General features: G+C 33.4%; 1 protein-coding gene across 1 annotated transcript in view; it reads left to right on the top strand.

Moving 5' to 3' along the window:
• svp (COUP transcription factor 2) overlaps positions 1-11,798 on the top strand; it is a 110,848-nt gene extending 99,050 nt beyond the window's left edge. The window contains exon 4 of the mRNA XM_077428973.1: positions 11,395-11,798. Coding sequence (XP_077285099.1) covers positions 11,395-11,669 — 275 coding nt within the window. The 3' untranslated portion in view covers positions 11,670-11,798. The remainder of the gene's footprint in view (positions 1-11,394) is intronic.
• Positions 11,799-25,879: the final 14,081 nt, after the last annotated feature.

Raw genomic sequence — 25,879 nt, 5'->3', positions numbered from 1 at the left:
AAGCGCTTTCTTGATTCTTCCTTATCGATAGTTTCAAGTTTCTAGATATATTCTTTTGCTCTGTCTTTATTGTGATGCTAGAATAATTTTGTTTACATTAAAATATATACCAAAGTTGTGTCATACATTTTTTTTTACATTTTATGCACATATACATACATATGTATGTAGATACATGTGTCGATCAATTTGTTTTACCAGTGATGACGTATGGATGTAAAAAATAAACATTAAACGCCAAAATGTTACACAAACTCTAATGCACTGAAATAGTTGTGGAACGCTGTATGATCGGCATAACGAAGAGAGATTGTAAAAGTAGTTGATATAGTGGAAACAGTGAAAAGATTGAAATGGCAATGGATGGGTCACGTAGCTAGAAGAACGGATGATAGATGAACGAAATACATAAGTGCTCGAATGGTACCAGAGACAATGTAAAAAGGTGCAAGGAAGACGATGGGAAAGATGGGTAAATTAAATTAGAATAAAAATGTGTGGGATGATATGGATGAAAGTTGCGCAAATCAGAGACGAATGGAAGCGTGTTGGGGAGGACTTCATCCAGCAGTGGATGGGGAACGGCTGTAAATGATGATGATGATGACCGGTGACGTGCCGTGAAACTCTATCTGTTTTTGTCGCACAGCTTTACTTATGTGTGTGCGAGCGGGATACAAGGAGACGAGGTGACGTCATACCGAGTCCCCTTGTATCCTGCTCACGCACACATAAATAAGTCTGCGCGACAAAAACAGGGAGATTTTCACCGCACGCCACTGATGATGACTAAACCTAGGCGTTTCTTGGTGCTCGTCAACTAACGATAGACCTTTCCAATACCGTACTAAGCAAGAGTGTTAAAATCAAGGTTGACCATTTATTGTGCATAAATCATCATCCGCCACACTTTAGTGATGACATACATATGTATTTTACCTTCCTAACCTTTTTGAAGAAAAATTGTATGTATTACATTTTTTATTTTATTTTATTTTATTTTAAAAAAATCAATACCACAGAGACTTGACAGGTTGCCCCAAAGCGTCAATGTGATTTTAATACAAATAATAAAAATCATAAAAATTACAAAAAAAACATCATAAAAAAAATAATAAAAATCATAAATAAAAAAAAAACATAAGAAAATAATAAAAATCATAAATAAAAAAAAACATCATAAATAAATAATAAAAATCAAGTAAAAAATATGTACACAAAATAAAAACAAAGAAATAAGATTGAAAAATTTATATCGTGCTATTTAGGATGTGTTCCACCAACTCAACATAACTGGCATCGAATAGGTCCAAGTAATGTGCCAGTAAGTTAAGGAGTCGAACAGCTCTCGAGAGGGGGGAGTTCATGAGCACGTTTGATTTAGCCCTAATTGGTAAAAATATATCATGTTTTCTTAAAACTCTACGATTTTCCGGGGCCCAGAATTTTAGTTTCTCCAGGATAGTGGGATTGTGAATCTCTCCTCTAAGTAATTTTACGAAATGTTTCCCAAGAAATAAATCTCTTCTCTTTGCCAGGGAGTTGAAACCCAAAGATCCCAAGACAAAGGCACTAGGGAACAGATATGGATAAAATCCAAATGTCTTCAGATATAAAAATCTAAGGAATTTCCTTTGGACTCGTTCCAACATTAGAGAGTAACGAAGTAGATAGGGAGACCATATAATGGAGCCAAACTCGAGCACACTGCGAACTAATGTACAATATAAGAGACGAATGGCAGTGAGCCCTAGTTCGGACGAATTACGGATTACGAATCCAAGGATTTTTGTTGCCCTATCACAGATATTCTCAATGTGAATGTTGAAACTCCAACTATTTTCGAAGACTATTCCCAGATCAGATATAAATAATTCTCTCTGAAGAAGAGAATCATGAAATTTATACGGATATATTACATTAAATCAAAAAAATGTATTACATTGATTGAATTTACGATTTTTTTTAGATAAAATACAAAAATAATTGATATAAAATTATTTAATATATGTACATACATATGTGTATTTCTTTAAGTGGAAAAAAGTTTGAAATCGAATGCAGATGCAGTTGCGTCATTGCGATTGTCCGTTTTGCAAGCGAATAGGCAAAAAAATTGTTATGAAATGAAATAAATCCATTAAAATATCACAATAGGCACATTGTCCCCTCAGCTCACATTTTTTTTCGAACAAGGTATATTGGAATCGGAACCGTTAAGGTCGTACAGGTCACCTTCGGTGGACACCTTTGGCCATAAATCGGCAGGTGATGGCTTGCGAGCCACAGACGCTATAAAAATACACCTAGAAGTATCAAATCATATCAAAACGAAAAATTTCCAACATCTTTTAGTTTTTGTGAATTATGTTCGATTACAGCCTTGTGTCTACGAACTGTCGTTGTAATGATTATTTATTTATATGTACCTATACATAGGTACGTACCGGAAAAATAGGCGATCGTATCGGTACGACACAATAAGTAAATGTATTGACGGTAGGACAATCGGATCTCATCGCTTTTACGTGTCATAAATTTCTACTAAAGGACGTACGCAGTACCTTTTGGCTGTCACTCTTTGTGGGACATGGTGTACGCCCACGCCAAATGGTCAGCTAATGAGCCGAAGGTGACAATAGGAAATGAAAAAGCCTACGTTTAATTCATAGAGCACACATTTTCTCTCCCCTTACATAATGTATAGCACACAAATTGTCGATGGGTAACAATTGGGGTATATAAAAAGTTCTGAGTAGCGTCCCGATTTTTTTTCATATACAAATTTTGTTGTATATATTTTATATTCGATATTATCAGACGAATGTTTGAAATTTAAATTTTTGTGTATTTTAAAATTTATTGCTATACACATATACATATGTAGGTATTTTTCATTTTCAATAGAATATTGTAAAAATTTGTATTAAAAAGTAATATATTTTTAAAATATGACATCGAGCGTCATTACTTTTGCACAATGGGATCCTAGTTTTTATAATGTGCGTATTTTTCTTTCATATTTTAAGATTTGCGTCATTTCGACGTATTTGAAAATGGTCCTAAATTTAAGAATCGCCAGAATCTTTCATTATAATCGAATTAGGGTGAGTTTATGTTAAGAATAAACACATCTCAGTAATCTACATTTAATTGGATTATAATATAAAATCGTCGTTTATGCTTGAATATAATTACGCGTATTCGATTATAATCGTATCCTTCGTATAATAAGTGGACCGAATCTTTTTTAGCACGTCGATTTCTTAGTCAGATTAGAGGATCGTTTGTACAGTTGCATTGTGCACTTGGAGTCCTTTGTGCGGCCTTTGTCGACAAATATTTGGCGAAGGGCGAAAAACGTCTTGCGAGAAAAACACGCCCCCTCAGAGTCTGTCAGATTGTGTCTCATTGTGTCAAAATTGTGTCTGTCTGTGCACATGCTGCTCTTCTGTTATTTTCGATTATCTATTGAAAGATTTTGAATACAAAACGGGCGCGCGACCTATGTAAACATCTGTCCATTGATTTTTTTCGATGTTTTTAACGCGCAAGACCCTCTATGCCACTCGGAAAGGCCAAAATTCACCGAATAAACATGTTAAGATTAAAACATTTTTTCTTCATATTATTGTGGTACAGATATGATTCAATTATTTTGAAGAATAAAAAATACCACATTGAAATATTTCTTACACGAATCCACATATGTACACATTTATGATTATTATTTACATATAATAACCGGTGATTAATCAAACTAGGAAGGCTATCGGTTAAATTAGATTGGCCTAGGCTAAAAATTAAAAATTATAATATTAGTAATCAAATTAACCGGTTTTTAATAATAATAGACGGATTTATCACATTGCTCGTAATATATGTACGTATGTATATATGAGAGATGATTACATAGATATGCCTAATAGCAAAAATTATACACACTACATATCATCATCATTATCATTTACAGCCACTCACCATCCACTGCTGGATGAAGCCCTCTGCTATAAGTTTCCGTTCGTCTTTATTTTGGGCAACTCTCATTCATCTCATCCTACACATTTTTCTAATTAGAAGCAATCATCTTCCCTGTAGTCTTCCCTTTTATATTCTCTGTGATAACATTTTTTTCGTCCATCTATCATCCGTTCTTCGAGCTTTGTATTCATCCAGCATGTTTCCATTCGCCTCTTATCCATTTCATACCACACATTTTTCTACCCATCTTCCTTGCGGCCTTCCTTTCACCCTTTTATATTCTCCCGGGTACCATTTTGTCAATATTTCATACATTTTTCTAGCTACGTGACCAACCCATTGCCATTCCAATCTCTTCACTTCCTTCACTGTGTCCACTACCCTCGTCATATTTCTCACCCACGTATTCCGTTTTCTATCTCTTCTCGTTACGTCAAGTATACGGCGTTCTATACTTTTTTGAGTGCATTGGAATTCTACATATGTACACATATTGTTATATGCATATATCTATGTACACATCAATAGTAAAACATAAATGTTTTTCCTTTTACTATAAAGTTTAAATGAATGGCGTTAAGACCTCTTTGTATTTTAGAAATTTTTGCTTAAATTACATATGTATTAGACATTCGTAAAAGTAAAAATAGAGATTATTTAAGTACTTGAATAATTTATTGATTTTACCATCGGTATATAATTTTATTTTATTGTGTGTATTTTTTTGTATGCATTCATTAACGGTATTGAATAGTCGATTTAAGATTAACTTTCAGGTCACGCCATACAAAATATAAATAAAGACATAAATAAAAAATAATTATTCATGGAAGGTTGTGCCCTTTGGCGAATAATATTTTTTTATCGAACAAAAAGGTCAAAGGTCAACCACAATAAAGCGAACGTTCCATTGTCGGCGAATAATGCGCCTTATATTTACGTACAAAAGGGTCACAATCCGGTTTTTTCTATTCACAATACATTGTATCTTTTTTTACAGTACAAACTTTCAATTTCGCTCCCCCATATGGCGTGGCGTGTCTTCCCCGTTTTTTATTACTTTCGTGTTTTTTTCCGCCGTTAGACAGATTTAAATCTATTTTTTTTTTAATATTCATACTTCAAGAGAAGATAATGGATATTTTTCACCCTGAGTCCCTCAAAGCGGACCTTCGTTAAGGTCACAATACCGTGTCAATTCCTCGTTGTCCTCTGCGGTGCTAACCTCGTTTCGTTGTGCGATACCATGAGGGAAAACTCAAAGGGAAAAATAATAACCTCATAATGGTTAAATTTCCCTCTGTGCAGGGGGCACATGTTCCTCTGACATTATACTTTACGAGGGCCAAACGCGTTATTTTCGTGATAATGTACAAAAAAAAACGGGTATAAAAGAAAAACATGCAAATCTGATAATCGCCCGTCGCGTCACACTGGGGGAAAGCGAAACTCAGTTATTCGGTGAAAAGGTCGCTAAAATGCCTATTTTCCAAATTGAATTTCAGCCGTTATTTGAACGTCAGTAAAATCATATTCATTGTAATGTGACGACAACGTAGCCGGAGAACGAAGTCCTCCAAATCAGATCGGTGGCGCGTCTTGTGCGTCAATAACAGATACATACATTCCACCAGTGGGTCGGTTTTGTACATTAAAGTGAATCAATGAAATATTCCCGTTTTTAAATTGATAGATGGTGTCAATAAAATTGACCCCTTTTGCTCATTCGTGAGCTGCGCTTAAGTGGGTGAGCGTTGAGCGCCACAATTGGAAACATGTTCTCTGAATCATTCGGCCAGGCAATGATTTGCCACAATTATCATCAGTATTCAAGTATCAAATCAAACTACATATTTGTACTATCAATATTTTTTTTTGCATAATTTAAGCGTCATCGCTTATGCTCTTCTTTTGCAGAATGTAATCACCTTATTTCATTACCGATACGGTGTTTATTTGTTTTGGAAAAACGTTGAATTTACATATATGTACATATGTATTGAATTGCGTCTCGCCTAAATCATAAGAAATCGTTATTAAATTTAATAGATAACAAATTTAACACGTGCACGCTTTCAGCACTAAAAGTGCTTCATTTACTTCAAGTTATCATGCTATAATTAATTGACAGTGCGAGCTCGTAAAATATTGAACATTTTTTCAATATTATTAAAAATTGTTTTAATTATAAAAATAATGAGGTAAATCTAAAAACCAGATTTTATGATTAATGTCCTAACGTCCCGCTGAGGAGCAACGTCTGTATCTACCTAATAATAATTCGACAAAATTATTACACGTAATAATTCTTAATAGATTTTTTTTTTCAAAAATACATTCCAACTCCATTTTGAACAAAACAACTTTACAATAAGTGATGTGATCACAAATAGGACTTGAAATTTCATCAATTGATGATATGCCATAAAAATGTTCAATTTAAGCAATTATGTATATTTTTAACACATCACATTAATTATTATATAATGCGCCATTTAGAAAGTTACTTATGATGCAATTTCATTACATAATCATTCATTTTATAAAGAAATTTGTATTCTACACCCCTCACTATTTTATTGATCCATTACGTAAGTGCATACATAGAATTTATACAGTTGTAATAAATGTCTATAGCGATAAATATTACATTATAATGATTTTTGATTATTCTTATGGCAACTGGCAATTAAATTAATATCCGATAATATACTTTTTTTCATTTCTTAGTTATTGATTCTTTACAAAATTTGCATCACCTAATTTGCTAACTTTTGCTCCAATTATTCATTTGTTTCCAAGCCAAATATTCAATCACATATGTATGTACATATGTCCGTGGCAGGCTGTAATAAAGTAATCAATTATGAATTAGCTTCAATAATTTAAAATTAAACAGAATATGATGACTTCAGTAATCATTTAGTTCCATTTTCATTCCAATAGGATTCTCACCACACGCTCAGTATGTAGGTGTGTATCTCATTCACTCGCATGTAATCAACATATTTCTCGAAACTTTTATGCAGAATGTGCATCTAATGTGTGTGTAATGTTCCCATAGCGTTTACTTTACTCCTTTAACGACATGACCCCGTTTATTTGACCTTTCTATTGAAATGACGACCCGACGGCGATGCTGCACCCGACCGGGCGCACATAGGGGCTCCCCCGCTCTATAAATCTTGAATTTCACCCATCTTCTAATTGATCGTTTAGCTGGTCGAATCGCTCGTGCGACCTTTCCGATCCCTCCTGATTTTTTTTTGGTCGACACAACTGGGAAAACCTCAATCGAGCGGTGGTGGGCCGCTAATGCGCTAATGAAGAAACGCCGGGTCAAGCGGACGAGTCCATACAAAAAAATTGATCGCGTAAAGACAGACCGACTATTTCATTATTGAATGAAATTAATGGAGATATGTATCGTGTTGAGTACTTCTAAAAGAGTATTTTTGAGACTTTCGAGAAGAAAACGTGACTTCAATTTGATTAGAAATTTTGACTGGTAATATGAATTCAGGCTTTTGATTGAAATAACCTTATTGCGATAGAATTTGTCAAAACTTATACTATTAGCTTATATACGCGTAAACATATGTAATTAACCAGCAGCATAAATAAGTGGTTAGCATGTTATGCTTTGAAACCAAGTGGTCATGGGTTCAATTCCTGCATGGTGCTACTGGCTAGACCTGTGCTCCAGGTTGATCTTTTCCTATCAGAGTTTGAAAATTTATTTGATTTCCATTGAAAAGACTCCAACGAATTAGAAACCTTGACCTATTTCTCGCAAATTTTGAGTTTTTCAGCACCCCAAATTCGCTGATTTGTAAAAATACAAATTTATCCATAGATGCTCTGTAAAAGTTACTCTTTAAATTGATGGTTATAATTGGCCAAGAAGGCCCATTGGAGTTTACCTGTTTACCTGGCTACCTGGTTTTCTTGGTATATAAAATAAATGAAATGGAAATGGTATATAAAATAAATGGAAAATGGATGGAATTTAAGCATTTTGTGTAATATGTTGGGAGTTTTTCGTATAAAATTGACCACTCCCATTACTCCTTCATCATCGATTCTTACTTTTCTATGTAGGTATGTAAATATGTATGTATGTATAAAAATTGAATCATCTTTAGTCCATAGATATAGTGTTAATATATTATAATATTATATAAAATTTTGAAAAACATTGAGGATCACTCTTAAGGTGCAGACACACATAATGTTATGCAGCAGGTGTTTTTTTTTTTTTTTAGATAGTTTTGCACATACAAGCAAAAAACGCTGGCATGCTTTTGGCATGTCACGTCATAATCTTCTCAAAACTCACCCCCTGAAGCATTTTCGGTGATATCCTTGCATTGACATAAATTTGACAGTGATTCCCATATTTGAAGAAATGTAGGAGAAACTGCGTACGAATTAATAAATACCTGAAAAAACGCCCTTTCCAGTTCGAAACCTTGAGCAAGATTCAGTGTGTTTGCGCCTTTACTCCATGTACGTATTTCGTACAGTGTTTATTTTAAGTACCTATGTATGTAAGTAATGCGTAAATAACACCATCCGATTTGCTGGACCAATGATGTAAATTTAGAGTAATATGTATTGTAACACCAATCTAGAAATTCAATACCCACTGAATTGACGTAATATTTAACTGGCGTTACAATATTAGTCAAATCATATTATTTGATTCAATTTTAAGTAAGAAAAAGCTGAATTTGGCATAAAATACTTCTTTAAAAGTAAGTCGAAATAGCATCATGTAAATTGTGTTTGTATATATTTTTTAGTCAGTGAATAAATCAAGTATGGCAATATGAGAACGAAGTGTGATAGAAAGCGCACTAAGTATTCTCGAATAGCGTGTCACATAAAGTTTTCTGGATATTTACACATAATTTGATAAAATTAAAATGAAATTGAAAATAAATGAAGATGGCTCACCATTCATGAATTGCCGAAAATTCTAGTACTACTACTATGTACTCGAAACCATTGACAGAATTGAACGTCTTAATCTTTTGACCTTATCAAGAACCCGATACTTACGATTCATACAATACGCTACGCTATTCCGTAATTGTATACGATGATTACCGATTACTAGACACATCAACTACTATCATTCCCGACGACAATTAGTATGAATAACAATGTAATAGTTTGTGTCTCACGCAATAATGACACACAACGTTAGCAATCAAGCGCTTGCGAGAATATTCCTTGGACACGATGTGTTAAGGAATCTTCTTTGGGAACAATTAGATCCAATTGTGGTGTGGTGTCACCAATGTGTGTCCGGCACTCTGGCCCGTCAAGTGAATAATTGTCCCTTTTGATCGTAGTGCGACGTAACGAGCGAAGCGGCGAAAGGGTTAAGAACTTCACATTGTTCCTAGATGAATTGGGGGGGCGCCTAATTTATTTTATATTTTTAATCCAACTTGGCGTTGACTGATCGTAAATTTAATCAAATTATAGGGTTTGATGTTGGTCGCGTCATCGACCAATATTGTCCTGCTTCTATATTTAGTGGGTAAATGGTCTTTATTTTTACCAGTGAATTTTAATTGAGGCGATAAGACTTGCTGCTGCTTATTAAGAATGACATTGCCTCTCGTTATTTTTAGAGTTCGCTCATCTGCTTAAGTTGTTTGCACTTAATTGACCGACACGTGCTTCAACTGCTCCGAAGACAAAAGAGGAGGTTTAACGGTTTAATTGATCGAAGCATATGTAAAGAATGTGATGACGTACTAGTAAAAAAATAGAAATGGAATTTTTCGAGCGAAACGGGGGTGAAAGACTCGTTTATCTCCCGAAGTACGAAACCATGCAATGCTTTTCGGGTGCAATCGCTCGAAAAGAAAGTGAATTACGATCTTCGCTGCACTATTAGTACTTCCTTTTGTTGATGACGACATCAATTACCGTGCACGCACGATATCAATCTATGATAATCTCCTTACTCGGAATTAATTCTGTAAGAAGTCAATAATGTGCCCTCCCTCCTTCCTGTTCTATTCTCGGTCGGTTTTAATATTTAATTTATACAACCTTGTAAAGTCGCGGAGCAGACGGCCGCCCAGAGTTCAAAGTTAAAATTTGTTTTTGTTTTGTGTTTTAATTTATTCCGCTAACAAATTTAACGAGAACCATTGTACAAATCCAACGGAACTTTGTTCGAGTGACTTACAATGGAGTTTCAATTGAATTAACCCTCCGGAGTGGGCACTGAATTTTGTACCTTAACGAAATATAAGGTAGCACTTAACTATTTATAAACCTTATTTTCAATCCTTTCAAATAAAAAATATGTTCATCCCTTGCTTTATCGTTAGCGCTATAAGGTCAAGCAAGCGCACATGCTAGACTTTTATCGTTTATGTCGAGTTCAGACTACACCTTTAGACATAATATTTAGATTTTATAAAAGTAAGCCTGAGAATAAACTTATTTCGGTATCTTTATGGCAACTGTCTCAAGTTGTCTTCTAAAAAAATGTATTAATACATACAGTGGTGGTCACGGAAAACGGAACGACTTACAAAATAAACGAAAAAACTGATTTACGCGTTAATTTTGAGTAAATGACTTAAAATGGTAGACATCAGTATAGTAAAAAAATAGGTAGATATTATAGTAAAAAAATGTAAAAAAAAAAACGTAACAAACTGGAACAAATTATGCGTGAGGGATGTTTTACAACCAGATTTCTTCTTGACGCAATAGTAAACGTAGAAAATAAAACGCAAAACTTTTGAACATTTTTTAAATTGAATAATATTATATTTATACCTAAACCTTTGCTCGCGAAAACTTTCGCACTACTTTTTTGGCGAATTTGTAAATCTGGTTTTCGACCATAAATGCATACAGTAAGATTTTCACAAGTCACCAAATATGTAAATTAACACCTGATTCAGGTTTCAAATCCAAGTGACAAATTCAGGTGATCGCAAGGTTTTTTTTAAATAGTGAATCTCGCCTGAAGTATGTTCTTTACATAATATGCCATTCTCGCTACTAGCATTTTATACGTGACTTTTATAGCGGTCAAAATAAAATAACAAAATATTTAAAATTTAGTTCCCCCCCCTTCCCCATTTAGCTTTAATGACTGCTTCAATTTTCCAAAACAAGAGAATTTGCGATGGAAATTCATCAAGTTATAGTTTTTGAATAATGTATTGCAATTAGTGAAGGCTTGAAATTATATTTTTGCTGATTTTACGTTTGATGATGCTCCACGAATGCGGAGCGGTTCCTTTTTCCATGACCGTGACTGTATGTACATACATAGGTACTCGATTGCTTTGGCTCAATAAGAAGTGTATCAAAACTGCATAGTTTAATTTTGTATTTAGAAGCTAATTTTATGTTTTGTTATTGTTTCAGATGCTTGCGGGTTATCGGACGTGACACATATAGAAGGTCTACAAGAGAAGTCTCAGTGTGCACTGGAGGAGCACTGTCGAACGCAATATCCAAACCAACCAACGCGATTTGGAAAGCTCTTGTTGCGTTTGCCTTCGTTAAGGACAGTCAGTTCTCAAGTTATTGAACAGTTGTTCTTCGTGAGACTAGTTGGTAAAACGCCGATAGAGACCCTCATAAGGGACATGCTGCTGTCGGGCAGCTCGTTCTCTTGGCCGTACATGAACTCTATGTGACACACGGTGTGGAGGCAACTAGCTTCCGCCTGATCTTCGACTTCCGCCGCCTTCCACGCTGGCTTCCCCACCTACCTGAATCCTCAGGAGCGGTTCCTTGTCAACTTCCAGAACCACCTGGCACCGTCACAGTTCCATCCGCAGACGCAAGACCACCAATTCACCTTCTCCTACCATGCGCAGCAGAGTCAATTCTCATCAGGACTCGAAAGCTGCTCAAAAACCCAACCCAGATCGGACAAATACAATACAGATCTGTATACAGAAGGTGTTTTAAACGATGTCAACGTTGACGGTGCTGCCAACTGCTTCGATTACTTGGGCAGGGGTGGTAAAATCAACTCCTCCGGTGAAGGATCCGATTGTAAAGCCAAGATGGCGGCGTCTTGTGAACATCAAAATTTATTCGAGAACAACAACACCTCCTCGTACCACGTGCTAGCAAATGAAGGCGGCTTGAGCAATGGCACCAAGTCCACCTTTGACGGGCTGGTGTCCAATTGCAGTTCCTCCAGTTGTAACGAAGTTGCAGGCTCTGCGTGTCTGTCGGCGGAGAAGACACTGCAGAAGACGTCGTTGATGATTGACAGCCTTTTGGACCACGGCGAAAGAGACTCTTGTGAAATTTCAAATTCAAAATAGTACTAAAAGTTTCCATAGTAAAACAATTGGCAATAATTATAAAACAATACAGTGGTATATTGTGGTAATCAACACATCATACAATGTCAGTAAATCTATCAAAACTATATTTTACAAATATATAATTTGAATTAATGTATGTATCTATCAATTTCACTATAATGCAATTTATTTTATTTTCTTTTTCGAATTAATGTTATCTATAATATTAATTTCATTTTATATATCATACATATTCAATTTGAATATGTCGAATATATATTATAAATTATAAAAATAAACATATCTACTGCACTGCCACTGTATGTAATTTTATAAATTCATTAAAATGCGCATATTAAATTTTAGTACGTTTATTGTCATCATAAAAAAATCCACTAAAAATGGATATTAAAAAATATCAACAGTCACGTGTACTAGAAAATATATTCGTATTTATTTTTGTTGATTGGTTATTTTTTTTATCATTTATTGAATTTAATAAATAGTTTCAAGGATTTTGAATTAATAAGGATCGTTTCGACGTCGTTGCCAGTCTGCAACTCGAATTCTTCATATTGTCTGGATAACTTGCCAAAACTTTAATACTAAATTTAAATTTAACTTAAAGACTGTTCTATGAGTATATGTAATATTTCATAAATTAACGTATCGAGTTAAAAAGTAAATAAAACAGTTAAGGATATAGTAAAGAAATTCACGTACTTGTAAAAACACGTGGATAATCAAAAATTTGGGTGTTCGTTAGATCAGTAAAGTGTGAGAGTCTTATGTGCTATTTTAGATAATAGTAAATAAAAAAATAAATAAAAATTCTTGTATAATATAATGTCAATGTGTTAATAATAAATATTGTTGATACTATTTGTATAAAAAATGTTAATAGTTCAATAGAAACGAGGTAGCAATACTAAAATTAGTGAATTTGAACATTTTTTATATTTTTACATGTTGAAAATTGCTGAACGTTCAATGCTAAAATATTAAAAACGCTGATAAATACAAAGTACAAATTATTTTCTCATATTGCCCGATTTGTATTTTAACAGAAACGTTTTGTTCGGATTTATTTTAAATTTATATGCGACAATGTGATTTTTTTATATGTATAGACAAACTTGTTTACTTAAATAATAAATAAAATTTATATATGTATAAAAATAAATTATTGTAAATTATATTGACCTTCCTATTGTAAATAAAAATATTAAGATTGATTTTTTTATTATTTTATATGTAAGTAGATACTTAAACAAATTTTAGAGTGGTCAACGAAAACTATAGCGATTTTTAAATTGAATTTTTAAAAGGAGAAGCGCAATGTTTTTTTTTGTTTTGTTTTTGTGAAAAATTGTAAATAAATAAGTAAAATATAAGAATATACTATTTGTCTTTGTGTGTTTTATTAACTGCCTTTTTTATAATTCATGAGTGGTGCACCGCTAATGAATTAAGCAAGAAATGACAATTTTAACCAATTGGGTGTAAAATATATGTACATATATGTTCATACTTATGTATGTATAAGTATGCATATTTGAAGATAGTTGGCGTACGCTTGAGCGCTTCAAAAACCAAAAAAGACCAACTGAAAAAATAGGTATACAAATGCAGATGCTAAATTTATACTCGAAGAAAGAGAGAAATTTATTCTTCGAAGAGAGGTTCATTAACTTGTAATAAATCTCTCTAATCGTGAGGATGCGCTTAAAAGTTACAAAACGCTAATTAAACGATGGTTGTCCAACAATATAAAATTATAATATATGTATTTATATAATAAAAAGCAAATGCTTCGTTATGGAAAATATTTTTAAATCTATTGAATGATAAGTTGAAATAAGAATGATAGGTAAGTAAGAATCGGGTAAAAACTGCTTAAAAGCCCAAAATCTCTCCCTGTGATTTATGATATAAAAATTTAATATCTTTTAAACATTGCAGCGTTTTAAACACGATTGATATTAAAACTTTTAAAAATATCTTTACTGTAGAGTTTTAGAAGCACTAGCATGCCGAGACTAGACGCGATAACTCAATCGGTTGACAAGTATTTTTACTCTGTTTTGCGACGCGCGCCAAAAAAAGCAAACGAAAACGTGAAAAAGTGCAACAAAGCAGTCGTCGCATTCGGAAGAAAATGCATAAAAATAAGACGCTTCTGTCGCACTGCGAAATGCAGCGTTACCAGTACATTTTCCGCTTAATTTTTCTCTTTAAAAATATTCTGAATCTTCGTTTATGATAAGATCACATTGAACGTCGTAATATAATATGATAAATTTTTAATAAGCATCTACCAATAAAATTCCCGCAATTTCTTTTCCTTATAACACCGCTAACTGTATCGTTAATTTTCGCTTAATAAAGTTACATAACTACGACGGTTATAAGTTCAGGTACATATTTTAATATGCGTACCTCAACATAAGAACATGTTCATTGTAAAGCTACAATACGGAAAGTCCAGTTTCCGTGTTTCTTTATAATTTAATGTGAACGTCAGTTTTCATTATAAATTACGACCATGTATAAATAAAATTAATTATGTAGCAAAGACATGACGTTTTATCTCCGGAACAATTAGTTCAGTTTATATACATACAAAAGCAAATTGCACTGAATAATATGAGAATATGAATACCCAAAACTTCAAATTTAATTTACGAGATGATTCAACGTTTTATTCTATAGGTACATATGAGCCGTTACATTTGAAATTGGCCAAAGGTCACTTTTCTTCATTTCGAGAAATATTTCGCAATATGTTCATTAAATAAAATGTTTTGCATTTTACAATATGTAAGAATACTGTTGGCCTGTAATAAGTTTATTTGGCCTTTCCGAGATTCTGTAAATATCGAATTAAAAGTAGTGATAATGATTTGTGAATTAAGTCAAATTGAAATAGTATTTTTGGAACTGATAATTGGACTTCGCCACTTTCAAATATAACGGCTCGGATGATATTTTCTAGTCCATTTTCGAATATATGTATGTAGTATGTACATACATATGTATAGGTAGTTAGAATTGTTATCATATGAGTGTTTATATACATATTTATAATCGGCCTGTATTTATTCGATCAGAAACTTCTTTTGATTTGGTTAGTAAATAGATGATCAGTAGGTTATAATATATTATCCGTCACTGAATGTTTGTCTGTCAAAAAAATACATTGAACCATAAGGGATTTATTTACTAACTATCTACATATATATTACATACACTATTATTACCGAATTTTTGTAAAATTTACTGATCATATAAATTGTTGCCTAAAGGCAAGAAAATGTATTATGCACTGGATTGAACTTCTGCATTTTAACAATATAGAAGTTCAATCCAGTACATACTATATAGAATAATCTGAAGGGATAGATACATTAATATATTTGTATATATGTACGTATCTATCTATCTTTATTATACAGATAGCAATGGGAAACCATTGTATTATCAACCGAAGAAAGTCATCAACAAGGACTGGGAGGAGTGGAGGCTAGTCCACTAGATCTCAAATGACCACGATGCTCAGCAGAGCAAAACGAGAAAGGAAAAGATCTATCTACATATATAATTATTCCAGATTCAAATAATTCTATTCATTTTTTTTCTGCCGTATCGGGCATTAAAATAAATCAAACATTTATTTAGTTAATTCCTGATTACTGATAAATAGTGATAGGTTTTACATATTAAATGGTAATGTTACGATAATATGAGCCATTATAATTGAAAGTGGCATAAGTCCACCTTTCTTCGTTTTTGCGTTTATCAATAGTTTAAAACACTAGTGGCCTGTAATACGTTTATTATGTTATTTCGAAATTCTGAATATCTATATCGAATTAAAAGAAGTGATAACAATTTGTGAATTAAGTCAAACAGAAATAGTGTTTTTGGAATTGAAAATTGGACTTCCGCCACTTTCAAATATAACGGCTCATATTTTATTAATTAATATAACAAATAAAAAAGTCTTCAGTGTGTTAAAAATATTTGCAATAAAATCTCATTCATAACAAATTAGCCAGCAGCATAGCTCGGTCGTTAAGCTTTTGCTTAGCGTCGAGAGGTGCCAGATCTGAAGAGTGAAAATAATTTTTCTGGGTATATCTGTAGTGCTGCTGGTTAGACCTGGATATTTGTGACTCCAGGTCGATCTTTTCCCATCAGAGTTTGCCAATTTTCTCCGATTTCATTGTTGAAACGGTTCCCGGTAAAATTGGCTAAATATCCTTCCTACCTATGTACTATGTCACCACTATTTGAGACTGATTTACATGTGTACAATAAAATTTATGTACAATTCATAAATGTCTCGTTAATTTGCGAGTTTTTCAGTATCTCTTAATTCAGCAACTTTTATAATAAAAAAAATAAAAAATGCTGCAATATTTGTAATTGGCAAGGAAGGCGCACCTGTAAGGCCTTCCTGGTATATATGTAAAAAAATAAATAAATATCGTTTGATTGCAATATTACTACAATAACACGAAAGGACAATAAGAATGACGTCAACGCATTGTTGATTCGAATTCATTGGCGTCGATCAATTTCACTTGATTAATATCAATATGTACTCAATGGATACGTATGTATGTATGTACATGTGTAGATACTCATTCGAATCTCGCCGATATAAGGCGCCAAAAATATCATCATATTGATTTAAATATAAATGATTTATATAGTTAATCATTTATTACTTTTGGCAAACGTCGAGGGTGGGTTTCGTCCATGACGAGAACAAAGCTAGAACTCACCTGGTGCGAGGAAGTGGGTGTGGGCTGAGGAAGTTGTAATAGCAATTGAGGAAACTTTGCACTCAACGGGCAGGTTAGCTCAGTGGGAGGGGGCCACCGAAACACCTGAGCCTTCAAAAGCCCCCAAGCCCCGGGGGCTTCGACCGAGACACTCATTAACTAAACCGTGAATAAATAATTTGTCGATGTTGTTGCTACCGAATTGCGGGAAACTCCTACAATTTTTACATACAATATAGAAAAATAAATTAAAAATAGAAATTAATACTCAGTTCCATACTCGGAGACTCGGTTTAACAGATGCTCTCACATATGAGACACAGCATTTAAAGAGCGCTTATAACTTATGATATGTGTTTTTATTAATATTTTTAATTTAAAATTAGATCTAGCCACTACATATAGTAGCATACATAGAAATACTACGTACATAGTTAAATACAAGCAAGAATGACACTTTGTATCAACAATAATGACTTGGTTTGGTAATATGTAGTTCATTTGGAGTATTAAGTCAAAATTTGCCAAAACTACTCCCGTAAATGAATCTGTGTGAAACAGCAAATCTTGAACGTTTAACTCTATATACATACATACATACATACATTATACGTTCAAATATAGATGTTTTTTGTCATCAAATTTTTTGGCAAACATTCGTAAAATGTAAATAAGTATATCAATGTTCATAAAAGTGGTCAGTAAAGAACATTAAATTGTAAGCAACAACAATATTTTATATTTTGAGGCACCACATATGCTGAATTCTCTGATTTTGGTATTCTTTTACTTTTATATATTTGGCATCAAGACTAATTTTGGTATTTTCGTACGTGTTTGTGTTATAATATAATATAATAATTAGATATTTCCATATTGTTTTTTTTATTCAACTTCAATCCGTTTTCTAACAATATTTCATGTATTTTTTACAGGAATGTTCAAATCGTACATGTTATTTGATTTATTTTCATGTTTTCCGATTATCTTAAAGACACATCATCGAACTGTTCATGTAAGTACTTATTTTGAATTATATGAATATTTAATTCAAATACTAACCGTTTTATGTAAATTACTGATTATTTAAATTAACTACTGACCACAGACATTCTGACCAAATGATAACCAAATGAAACCATCTAAACCATTTTATATACATACATACATACATATGTACATATGTATATGAGAATAAGTAACTCGCCATTTAAATACACGTCAAAAAACCTTGTAAAAATTAGACGATCAGTAAATTTATGAAATTATTTATTTGAAAGTTTTTTTATAAAATATAAAAACCATGAAATTAGTGACCGATTCAAATCAGTGAAAATTTCAAGTCCAAATTTTTAAATGATAACAAAACTTCATCTATTGTTACTACGTTTAGATATATTTATTATACATAGATACGGTAAAAATGTTCTTTTTGAAATGGTAGGTACTTAAGTTACAGCTACAGCCCTGTTGAATCACCTATTGCAGTTCAACAATAAAATTGTATCACCTGTCGCGTGATAGATAATATCAATCGACAAAATCTTTCATTAGGGCTATCGACGAAAGGGTTCGAGTGCATTGTGCATTGCGTCAGGTGCACTCTTTTTATTTTACATTTTCTTTCATCCACTACCGGTAATAATAAAAGCACTGATTTATTTAACGAACCGTTAAAGGTCATCACCGTGCACAATGTGGGGGTCGTCAACGGACTCGTGTATGATTTTGTGTAATGATCACTTACTGGGGACTTAACAACGCTGACAATGATACGGCAGGTTGGTTTCGTGGGAATATGTCGTTACTGATTTCACCTCACTCACACATATTCATATAATATATGTATGTATTGCACTGATTTTCAAATATGCGTGTGTGTCTAAAGTGATTTTATTGTATGTATAACATATGGCGATTGTTTCGTGATCGGATACGTGGCATGTTAAAAACGGTGACCCGTATTCGCCGGCGTCAAGGGGTTATCATTGATTGATCGTGACTAGATGTGCGTAAGTGTGTGAGAATTGAAGAGCTTGCTGTCTGTACGATTCGAAATTACAACGAATCGATTCATAAAATGATTGTACAATGTGTTTTTTTTTTATTCGAATTCACCGTTAGAATTAATGTGTGTGTAATTCTAACAGACTGAGAATTTAAAATCATTTTAAGAATCGTGCAATACTCCGAGTTGAAATTGCGTAAATTCATGTTTGATAAACATTGCATAATTGCAGCTCAATAAACTTTATAGTTGTATATGCATTGGATGCATATGTTACAGTTCAAGTATACATTTCGTTCGTTCATGAATATCTAGTTTGTTCGTACACGAACGAATCTGGTCAGTTATAGTTTACATAAAATAACAAGTTGACAAACGAACTAGTTTGTTCATACACAAACTATTAGGCATGTTATAATAAGATTATTGAAACTACTTTCAATAATATTTTGTTAGTTTATGATCTTGTCTGCGTCCATTACTATATCTCAAAAAGCCACCACTAAGTGCCGTGCCTTTTTATGTTGTTCAAAGAAATATGCGCCTATTCCCAAAGAAAATTTTGGATTCAATACAAATTATTTTTTGATCTTTCATAGAAATTTTAAATTCATAATTGTTAGTTTTGAGGAAAAAAACATAAAGGAAACCATAAAAAGCCGGTTGATCGAGTTAAAAACCCGGTTTTCGGTTTTTTTGAAAGATGGTCAAAAAGCTGGTTTTTCGGGTTCGGTTTAATCCAGCTTGGAAGTCCTAGATCATATTATTAAGTTTAAGTATTCTAAATCGTTTGTCCCATCCTCTATGTAAATATATTTGCTTACCCTAGGTTACAATATTTGAAAAATTAGCGGAAACGGGAACTATGTATGTATAGCAGCGTTGTAATGTGATTTCCACAGGATTTCTCCTTTAAATACTTTGCGTTTTGACAGCTAAACGTTTTATACAATACCTGGTAAGTTATTTGAAGATAACTTTAGACTGTTAGCACTCCAATTAGAACCGATAGTTCGTGTATGAACAAACTAGTATAATCTTGAAATTCTGTAGTTTAATAAAACGTGTATATTTTTTATATATTTATAAATAAAGACGTAAAATTGTCATGTTAAAATTTTAATTTCGGTTTAAGTTATCATTATCCGTGTAATAAAATATTATAATTAATCAGAGACCGTAAAAACGAGTTTTTCTCTTTATATAGTTATTATTTTATTCGGTGGTATTTAAAATATTAATTATATTCCCAATGTCATAAAGTTATTATTTTATCATAATACGGCAAAAATTCTTATTCAATGACCTATGAACTCATTAAAGGTTCGTGGAACGCAGTCGCATTTGAAAATTAAAATCTCTAACCTTATACAGGGCTTTTCAACTTTTTTAATTCATGGTTATGTTTCAGATTAGGGATTTCCCGTAATTTCTTGATTTCGAATTCCATCTAGTTTCCTCACACTATTTTTATATAAATACATATATGGTACTATTATGGGATACCCCAAAGCGACACATATGGCCAAATCTTTACTATTTATATGGTTATCTATAATATGATTATTAAAATAAATTTAATTCGAATAATGGTGATAACTTATGGTAGGTAGCAAATTTTGTGGGAACTGTTTGTAAATTGGCAAACTCTGATAGGAAACAATCAACCTGGAGTCACATACATGTATCAAAGACCTGGCCAATAACACCCGGTAAGGGATCGAACCCGTGACTCCTCAATTGTTAGCATTATACGATATATTATGTTATATTACTCTAGTTTCTGGTAATAATTAAGAGGGCTGGACCCCAGCACCTTGTCCATACAAACGTATTAGACTTCTCCCTTCCTCAATTATGGCATTAGATAAATTATTTTTTAATATGCTATTTTTATTCACCATAGGAATGTTTCAATTTTTTATTTTTTTGATTAATCAAAAATCAAATAAATTAATTAATCAAAAAAATAATAAAATTGAAACATGCCTATGGTGGATATCCATAGCATATTAAAAAATAATTGCTCTAGTGCCATAATTGAGGAAGGGAAAAGTCTAATACGTTTGTAAGGACAAGGCGCTGGTCCAGTCCTCTTAAGAAATAGCTTTAACGAAAAATAATTCGTTTCTGTTTTGCGCAATTCTCATCCATCTCACCCCACACATTTTTATAATTTCACCTACCCATCTTCCTTGTAGCCTTCCTTTCACTCTTTCACCATTTCAGCACTTATTTTGTCCATTCTTCTAGTTTCGTGACCCACCCATTCAATATCTTCACACTCTCCACTATCTCAACTACCGTTTTCATACTCACCCATGTATTCCGTTTTCTACCCCTCTTTACTATGCCAAGCATATGGCTTTCTATACTTCTTTGACTGCATTGGAATTTTTGTAGTATTTTGACATTCAATGTCCAAGTTTCACATCCATACATCAAAACATATTGATCGAAGATCTTTTTCTTCAGACAAAGTGGCATTTTTCATTTGACTTCGCCCAAACGTACTCTATCCTGATTTCATACGTATTTTTATTTCTTCTGTTATTATATGTACGATAAAATGATTCGTTTTTGAAATTTATTATTTAGAAACTATACAGTATACTGACAAGAAACCTGTAATCAGACAGACATAATCTAAGCACGCGTCTGAACTAGTCCACATATGTAGGTACATATGTATGTATTCACAGCCGAAATATTTAACACATCAACTGTGAAATTTTCTCATGAAACTTAACCTAGGCAAGTCTTAACATAAATAGTTGTCATACAGTACTCGATCCAAATTGGCAGTAAACAATCGCCGTCGTAACGATCGCCGTGATTGACTACGTCATTTTTCACAATCGGCCTTTTGACACGGAGGCAGCACAATGGACCGGTAAAAAATCGAGACGGACATCCCAGCCAGGTAGATGTACCTAATTACACGCCAGGTGAGTGGGTGGTCTCGCGATTGACCGGCACAGGTGTCGGGGTGCGATTCGCAACTTGCGCACCCCTGCCTCTCTCGCTACCACGGCGTCTGTAAATTATGGAGATAAGACATCTCACGTGCGCGTCCGAAGTGTTTATGGTCCGAAATCAGATTAGCATACCGAGTGAGAGAGAGAAAACACTCGAGGATTGTTGCTATATGGGAGCCGTGGTCTCGTGATTAGGGACCATTGTGGCTGTATAGACCACCCGCCGCACTATGATGATGATCGTTGACTGACAGGCCAGATAACGTCCATCCACTCGATATTTATTGATACAGAGTGGCGAGAAAGTTTGATACGAAAAAGAAACACGAGGGCCGAATGAATTCGACCGATTTCTTTCAATGTAGCCCTAACTAAGGCTTTTTACTGAAAATTCTGTTTCACAAAAAATCATTTGTTGCTACCATTTTTTTTAGTATTTCCTCGAAACAATACAATACGGTTATTGATAGGATTTCATAAATTTTTCGTAAAATAATACACTTGTGAAGAATCTCAGTGATTACAAAAAGATGTTTACATAATTTATATATAAACACAGGTAGCTTAAATCCTATTTTCTTTAGATCGTCGACTTTAAATGGTCTTTAGTTAATATTAATATATCTATGTATAATAACCAGAAATCGACGTTGGATGGATGCTTTTCAAATAACAATAGACCGTTCCATTAGTGTTCAATACAAGAGATAAAAAAAATCATGATTTTTGTAAGAAATTGACAGTAGTAAACCATTTTTTGTACGAAAAGCATCCATCAAACGCCGATCTTTGATAATAACAAGCAACATTGATCAATGGTTAGCGTATAATTATAACAACTGAGGGGTCACGGGCTCGAACCCTGATCCAGAGCTGCTGGCCAGACCTTAGATGTATGTGACTCTAGATCGATTGTTTCCTATTAAAGTTTGCCGATTAATCTGATTTCATTTTTGAAACGATTCTTAACAAATTATCCACCTGCCCTCATTTGTCACCATTTACTTGAATTTAATTTCAAATTTATAATAATATTATAAACCTATTGTACAAATTTGGCCATAGGTGTCGCCTTGGAAGTAATCCCGTAATGGTTCGGTGACTGTTTCGCACATGGCGATCTCGCACACGTCACTAATCGATCACGTAATCTAGAACGTAGTCACTAGAAAATTCCACCCTTCAAAAGTCATTTACGTGAACTATCACACTAACGATAATTATAGTTATTCCGTATTCGTGATTTTCGTTGCAACGATCGCCATGTGCGAAATTGTCTGTTTACCTCCCCTAATGACACCATGATAAAAATTAAAATGTATAAAAATTGTATTATGAACATTTATAAGAATTGTAACTAAGCTCTTTTTACTATTATGTTGTATACACTAACATTAAAATAATATAAAACTTAAAATACTATCAAGAAAAACAATGTGTAAAATAGACAAATATCACTGGATCAGTAGCTATTAGAAAATACTAAGTAGTTATTAAATTTTTAATTTTTTTAAATTAAAGAAAAATATTTCCGCATATTTGATGCAATTCTCCACACTCACTGAAAGTCACCGGGTGAACTAATTATTACTGTCAAAAACCTTAATTTTAATTTTTGCTTCAGTACGAGATGTAGTTCCGAATGTGTTGTGATTTTAATGTGACTGTGTGTTTTCATGTAGTAGTTGCTTCTAATAGGTACAGTAGCGGTCAATGTAGTACATACATAATACATATGTTCATGAAAAAATCACATTTCCATTGATCTTTCAACAATTTTCATTGAAACCATGTTTATGATAAAATCATGTTTATGACTAGAGATAGGACCGGAAGCGCACCGTCTATTGTTCCATTATTGTAAATGCTTTGTAAAAAAGGTCCGGCAAACCTTTAACAATGCATTTACAACATGTGAACAATGAACAGCGCGCTCTGGGTCCGCTTTTTATTTATGACATACGAAAATAAATTCAAGTTGCAATACAAACAAATTTAAATGAAATCAAAATATTTTACAACACACAAATATGTATGTAAATATGTACGTTGGAACATATTTCTTTTTTTTTCTTTTTTAATTAATTTAATAATGTGAAGTTTATTATTTGGTCCAAACTGATTATAAAATATGTACATATACATATGTATATATGTACATATGTGTCACAGTTCCGGTCGTACAGGTTGAAGGGTGGTCGGTGGTGGCTGTGAGGGCTACCTCACATCCGGTCCGCGTCCTTGACTCGAGATCAATACAGCTGTCGTAAGATATTTGGGTCCCGGCGAGGGCGGCCCTGGCCCCCGCCGTGGCCTGCGCCCTGCCCGGGGCGCCGCCCTCGACACCCGCCCATCACCCACCCACCCGCACTCCCACCAAAACACCAATACGACCGACATTTTACCCAATTTACTTTCGACGTCGACATACATACTCGTACATACATGTACTAGAGGCTCGAATATTTTATATTAGTTTTATTGACAACATACATATATTTCATTCGTACATTGAAGTATTTTATCATTCAATACTAGTGTAGTGGCGTTGACATTTCAACGGGTGGTTTTGGAAAAAATGCAATATAGAAATACATATTTATAAAATGTTTAAATAAATAAAACTTATCATCTACAGCCATTCAACATCCACTTCTGGATGAATGGCTCGGTTTTGCGCCACTCTCATCCATATCACCCCATACATTTTCCTAATTACGTCTACCCATCTTCCCTGTGGTCTTCCTTTTACCCTTTTGCATTTTCTCGGGTACCATTGAAGCACTTCCTTCGTCCATTCTTCTAGCCACGTGGCCCGCCCATTGCCACTTCAATCTCTTTACTCTATCCACTATGCCCACTACCCTTGTCCTACTTCTCACCCACGTTTTCCGCTTCCTGTATTTCTTCGTTATGCCAAGCATTCAGCGTTCCATACTTCTTTGAGTGCATTGGACTTAGTGAAGCATCTTGGCGTTCAGTGTATATATATACAAGTTTCACATCCATGCGTCATCGCTGACAAAACGCATTGATCGAAGATCTTTTTTATATTAGATTAAAATAGAAATTTGTATAAACTATAGAGTTGGAACTCTCATTTAAAAAATATATGTTACTATTGGTTTTACCCGGCACCGCTCGGTATTTGTAATATAAACTGCTTAAACACGGCTAATCTAATAGTAAACATTTTATTTAAATTTATTTGAATATTCACTATTTTTTTATTAAATTTAACGTCACTTATTTTAGCACCCAAACCTTACATACTTACATACATATAAAGTCTCTTTTAAAATTATATATTAGATGTATCAAACAAGAATTTAAAAAATGCCTTCTGAACTTTAAAGTTCACATTCATTCGATATGAGATTGAAAAGAATGAATATTTCCACATTGGAGGCGAAGAGAATTAGAGGCAATCTAATTGAAGATTACAAAATTATAAGTAATCACAACAATTGTCTTATAATTAACCTTCTAACGTTTAACAAAAACACTTGGAGCTTTATATAATAAAAATTTATAAAAATTGAATTTCAACCCAATTGAGTTCAGTCTAACTACATATGTACATATGTATAAGTCTTGACTAAAGCCCGGATAACCAGCGTGCCGTTCATTGTTCAAATGTTGTAAATGCATTGTTAAAGGTTTGCCGAACCTTTTTTACAAAGCATTTACAACAATTGAACAATGAGCGGTGCGTTTTGGGTCCGTACTCTAGCCTTGACTCTATTTTTGTAATATATGGACATACAATATTTTGTAATTATATTTAATGTTTTGCAAAATATTAGAACT

Source organism: Arctopsyche grandis, chromosome 4, assembly GCF_051622035.1.
Source record: "Arctopsyche grandis isolate Sample6627 chromosome 4, ASM5162203v2, whole genome shotgun sequence".
Classification (NCBI taxonomy): Eukaryota; Metazoa; Arthropoda; class Insecta; order Trichoptera; family Hydropsychidae; genus Arctopsyche; species Arctopsyche grandis.
Note: the sequence above shows the minus strand (reverse complement) of the source record. Positions and strands in the feature narration are given on the sequence as shown.